The sequence below is a fragment of the Sipha flava genome, unplaced genomic scaffold (assembly GCF_003268045.1).
Source record: "Sipha flava isolate LNK unplaced genomic scaffold, YSA_version1 88_pilon_pilon, whole genome shotgun sequence".
In the NCBI taxonomy this organism is placed as follows: Eukaryota; Metazoa; Arthropoda; class Insecta; order Hemiptera; family Aphididae; genus Sipha; species Sipha flava.
This window is the reverse complement of record NW_020273630.1, coordinates 618,211-624,210: the sequence shown is the minus strand read 5'-3', so window position 1 is coordinate 624,210 and position 6,000 is coordinate 618,211. Positions and strand designations below refer to the sequence as shown.

General features: G+C 34.5%; 1 protein-coding gene across 2 annotated transcripts in view; it reads left to right on the top strand.

The window, feature by feature from the left end:
- The window catches only part of LOC112693544 (discoidin domain-containing receptor tyrosine kinase B-like), a 127,950-nt gene that overhangs the window by 78,944 nt on the left and 43,006 nt on the right, over positions 1-6,000 (top strand). For both annotated transcript variants that reach the window (XM_025568655.1, XM_025568654.1), the window contains one exon: positions 265-384. In XM_025568655.1, the coding sequence (XP_025424440.1) occupies positions 309-384 (76 nt within the window). In that variant the 5' untranslated portion in view covers positions 265-308. The remainder of the gene's footprint in view (positions 1-264; positions 385-6,000) is intronic.

Genomic DNA, 6,000 nt, shown 5'->3' with positions numbered 1-6,000 from the left:
TGTGTGTGTGTGTGTGTGTGTGTGTGTGTGTGTGTGTGTGTGTGTGTATGTGTATGCCGCGCGTGCGTTCGTGTGTGTGTAGGGACAATCAATACAGAAAACCTAATGTAACCTATGTGTATACTTCTGCATATACATGCCCAAGTAGTGGAGATAATTATAATGAGCGAAAAACAATGACGAATACAAAATCCTATTGTCGGCATATTTAAGAAAGAACTCAACGATTAAAATCTTATTGATCTTTATTTTTCTTTGTTGCAGATCATACATGAATTGATAGTTATAAGGAGTCTGATGGCACAGCAATGAGGTCGATAAATTTGATTTGGCTATGTTCCCTCCTGTTGTTGAGCTTCAAATGGGCCAACGCTACAGACTTGTGTAAGTATTGAAATATTTCAACGTGATATTTATTTATTTCCAACCGTACTCCGGTATGCCAGGATAACATTAGCGAAAGAATCTTGTTAGTGCACGTTTATAAATGCGTGCTATGCGAGAATGAACATTTACTGACTACATTTTAATGTCGCATTAAAAGACCAAGAAAAAAAAAATCAATGAATATTTAAACGACTGAAATGTAAAATTATTTTCCTTTCCAATAAACATTTTATTAGTGATTGTTATATCTGAGTGATTCGACCAGTACAGTGTGGAATATTCAATCCATTAGTTAATAACATTTTGGGTATAGCTGGGAGAGTGGTAGGCATAGTAATATATTAATGGCAACAGCCACGTCATTTAATTGCAACTTACTGTATAGGTTAATCGTAAATACCAGAAAACAAAAATAATGTTCCACCTTGTTGAATGTATCCGTACATTACTGTGACACATTTTTAATTTAATAGGGTTACGGCTACATGTAAATGTATTTAATTATCTCTCTTTCTCTCTTTCGTGTATAACGTAAATGGTTTAAATTCAAAAAGTGTAACATTCGCTACAACTAATTTCAATTTTTAAACTATTTATTCTATATCAGTTAGTTTCTAAAGCTTGATAATATTTGATCTCGATATTGATCTAATGATTATAGAACTAATGATCAATTCTACTTCGTTATTTCCATGATATTTATCAGAAAAAATAATTGTTTTTTTATTTATTTATTTTTTTTTATTGGTTTCTTATATACAATTATAGCTCAACAATAATTGTTAAGCTATAATTATTATAGATAATAACAATTAAAGATAATAAAAATTACAGGTAATAACAGTTGTACAATACAATTTATATAATACAGTAATATTTACAAAGAAAGATAAAAAAACAGAAGAACAAAAATTAGATGCTAAAAGCCAGCCTCCAATATAAATGCTATGATTTGAGTTATGGCTATTTCTGTATTAGAGTTAAGGATAGAGGAAAGGTTAGGGGTAGTATTAAAAGCTTTTAGGAAGTTAAACAAAATGGTGCGTTTTAAGTGCAAGGAAGGACATTTGAACAGAATATGAGAAATATCACATACACTTTCTGTTAAATGTAGGGTGCAGAAAGGAGCGTCATTTAAATCCAATTTGTATGCATGGGCAGGTAAAAGTATGTGAACGTAGGTGATTAAATTGTATGATGGATTTTCTCGATAAAATGGAGGTTGTTGAACCAGGTTTTATGAGGGATTGAAGGAACAATATATTTATATCTGGCAGCAAATTCTGCTGGAAGATTTGACCAATGGGAGGCTTAGACGTTTTTTATGTGGTGAAATTGATATGAGAAAGTTAGATTAGAGAGGGACAAATTAAGTTAGACGTAGATTTGATAAGACTATTGGCGATCTCATTACCATAAATTCCTATGTGGCTTGGGATCCACAGAAATTGGAAGGAGTAATTTAACCGGTGTAGTAAAAGGGTAATTTGTTTAACGCGAAGCATAAGAGGAGGAAGATGGGAGTTAAAGGGATTGGATTTGAGCGTAATTAGGCAAGACATTGAGTCAGAGGCTATAAAGTAATTGTTAGGAGCAAGGTAAGAGATATGTGTTAGCGCTTCTATGATGGCGTAACTCTCAGCAGTGAAGGAAGAAGACGAAGGGGGTAAATTGTTTGTGAAAGACATGTGTAGCTCAGGGATATAAAATTCATAACCTGCAGAAAGAAGAGAGACTGATCCGTCAGTAAAAACCGTAATGTAGTTACAGAAATTTCCATTGAGGAATGCTGAGAATATTTTGTTTGTCATAGAGTGAGACATGATTTGTAGTTCTATAGAAGATAGGAAAGAGAAATTGTTTTCTATTTGGACAAATGGTGAGTACAATAAAGATTCGTAAGATTGTTCATAAAGCAGGAGCTTAGTTAATTTCATAATAATTGGTGAAAGTTTGAGAGAGAGTTCCCTGAAATTTCTAGGATGGGAATTGATTTGGGAACGTATCGCCAAGTGAGAAATAACGAATAATACATGTCAAAAATAAGATGGTTTGAGTGACCAAGTTGCTTTAGAATAAATTTGTTGGCTAACCATCGGCATCTTATGTTGAAGGGAGCACAGTTTGGTTCTACTTCGATAACCGGGCAAGTAGTAGATCTTAGGCGACCCATAATGTTTCTGAGGTATTATAAGACCCAAAAGGAGAGGAGAAAACGAGGTTTCTTTTATTGAACATAAAGATCAATGTGTTGCAAAATTGTTGTGGTGCATGTAATGAGATAAGGTGTGATAAGAATGCAAATATTGACTGAATCGAAAGCACGGCGTATGTCTACGAAGGTGGCCACAAAAAACTCTCTGTTGTTAAAGGAGTGGTATATATTTCCTATAAATGACGAAAGGCATTCAATCATACCCTTTCCTTTCCTAAAGGCGAAAAGGTTATCTGGTAGGAAAGAATTAGATTCTAACCACCAGTCTAGCCTAGATTTAAACATGTATTCAAAGATCTTACATAAAGAAGAAGAAAGTTCAACAGGATGAAATGAAGTTATGGAATTTTTTTAGCAATGGGTATGACTTTATATGCACACCATGAGGGCGGAATTTATTGGGTTGTAAAAATGTTATTCATTAAAGCAAAGATAGATTCTAAGGCAATAGGAAGGACGTGTTTTTTAACATGATATTATTGAGACCGAAGGTGGTGGATTTCCTTGAAACAATAGCGTAAGTTAGTTCAGATATGCTGAAATCAATTGTTAGAACATGGGTGGAAGAGACATTGTGGTTGTAACACGGAGCGATTTCAGAATCAGAAGGAAATAACATGGAATAATTTTAGAATAAAAATCATCAAACCAATCATCGTTGTTGGGGCGAGATGAAGGAGTTATGCAATTTTTAAATTTTCTAGCAACATATCAAAGGTGTTGTATGGAGTTAGACGGTTTGAGATTTGAGCAAAAAAGTTTCCATTTATTTCTCTTTTCATTTTTAATAATTCAAGTTGTAAGGGTCCGAAGACGACGACATTATGAACAATAATTAGATGTATAGATTATTAAAACCGGATTGCTATTAGTGAAACGCACAAATACACGACTATGCGTAACGACTACGTGAATGCGAATGAACAAATAATTGTTATTTTCAATGAATAGTAATGATAAAAGAAAAAAAGTAATTACGTTATTCAGAACGAAAAACCGTAAAAAAAATCAAAATCCCCGATTCCGGTTGTGAAAAGTTTAGGTATGGTTTAGTATGGTGAAATGCAACTTACGCTGCAGCACTGTAGGGTTTATCAGGAAAACCCGTTTACTCGATCATTTTCGATGCATATTTATTCAGTCGGATTACTTTTATGTTATTTACCTATGTTTACCTATGTTTGAAAATCAAGTCAAAACTGATGAACTTCGAGTCAGAACGATTCTGCTGTATAATTTACTGCATAATATATATCTATATATTAAATATTAATTAATATTTGAATAATATTTATTTATTAATTATATTTATGTGATTCAGCTGCATGTGGTAGTAGTAAACAGCACGTGAATGTGAGATTGTATTACAGTACTAAATAATGCACATTCGCTGGCGTTCGTTAACATCCTTCCGCGTATGTACGGGTTCGCCCGCCCGAGCTTAATACTCGCACCGAAAGGGATTCCAATTAAAAGTTGCGGCAGGTGAGCGCCTAGCGAGACGTAGCACGTCACGGGCAACTCTGCGGCACCGGGAAAAACTACATGTATATATTATGCATCGTCAGTGGCGGCCGCGTGCCACTGTTTGCTGCGCGCCTGTGTGCATAAACATGTATCCGCCGTGCACGCGTCAGATAATTAATCGGAGGGGACGCAGCTGTTCTAATTATAACCGCGAGTGCACTGTATATATACGTACATAAGTACACCGCTTACCACTCCTATCACGCGCCCGCGGTCTACGGGAAGTCTACGGGACGAGTAGGACAAGGGTGGTCCGATTAATTTTTCAACGTCATCCGCACGCTGCGCTGAATTTTTCAAATTCTCTTTGCGAATCTATCCGAATATAATACGTACGCATCAATCATGTTACATTTACTGCGCACATTTGCAACGATATTGCGCTAAATCAGTGTTCCATACTATGCGACCACAATCACTTGCATCCTAATATGTTATGCAATCCCTATCGAATTCCGGAATTTCAATGTACTTCAATAACTCCGCAACGGTGTCTATTTTTAACATGGACGATTCGGTTTTATTATGTTTTCATGTTGTATAGATGTATTTTCCATGATGTCCATCAACAACCAAAATATCATAAGCGTATGTAGCGCTTAATAGTACAAAAATTTTTATATGAATCATATGTTTTTAATAAAAACATTTTTTTTCTTATTACTATTGACTGTTGATTAATATTTGCATTAATCAAGTACCTATGTGATAGACCGTTCAATAATTGTTACACACTTGTTTTTTAATATTGAGTATTAACTTAGATTGTATTATATTTGCGATGATTGTTAAAAAATACTCTTTCCAATAGGTATTTAATTCGTTTAAATCACACAACGTGTGCCCTAATCCATACGGATTATCGCATATTTGGATAATCGGATTTTCCCGAATTCAAATTGTAATAGTCTAACTTACGACTCACGAGATGGATTGTCGAGCACATTGAATAAAGGGTAAAAATATCTAACGGATATTTATCATACCATACGTCTGCGATAGTCTCCCTCTCTAATTATATTAATGTACGCACTAAACGGAAATAATTCGATGTGCCGTTACGATACACCAACAGAAAGGGTTGTGAAAGATAAGCGGGTGGATGGGAGTAGTGGTACAGGTATACGTTCAGAAAAGAGCATGCAAACACCACTTATAACCACACTACAGACTAGAAGACGTCAAAAATTGTTGATCAGCAATAATTATGCGCCACGAAATCCCCTAGCGTGTTTTGAAGTAAACATTATATATTATAATATCATTCTCATCTGCGTTAAGTGTGTATATACCTTCCGCACCGGTTGAGTTTTCGATATATTTTTCAATAATGATGTGTAGGCATTTTTTTGACGAGTAGTTTTTCGAACGATTAACCGTGTTGCTTGCGCGCTTATTACAATAATGAGGCGCATCAATATAGATTTAAAAAGTAAAATTCACACATCGTGTGAAAAAAAACGTCGTTTACAAATATATTATAATTAAAACAACAATGCATAAATACTTTTTGTATTATAAATCTTAATAAATAATAATATTGTGTTCACATTTACTATAATATGACTATTATCGGGGCACTCGATTCTTCTTGATGAACTGTAGTATATTTTCTTTATAGAGATTGATAACGTAACCATGCGTGTATATTATATTCAAACAATACCCACACACACACACACACTTATACAGGTGGGGCCGAACAATTTGGTTGCAAAAAAATTAAAAAAAAAAGCGACGCAGCTGCGCGCATTTTCGTATGAATAATATCGTTGACCCACACATTCACATATACACACATAAGTACGTATTGTTTTGGATACTAACCTTCGCGTGTGTCTACACTCGTAAATATATAGGTTGACTACTGT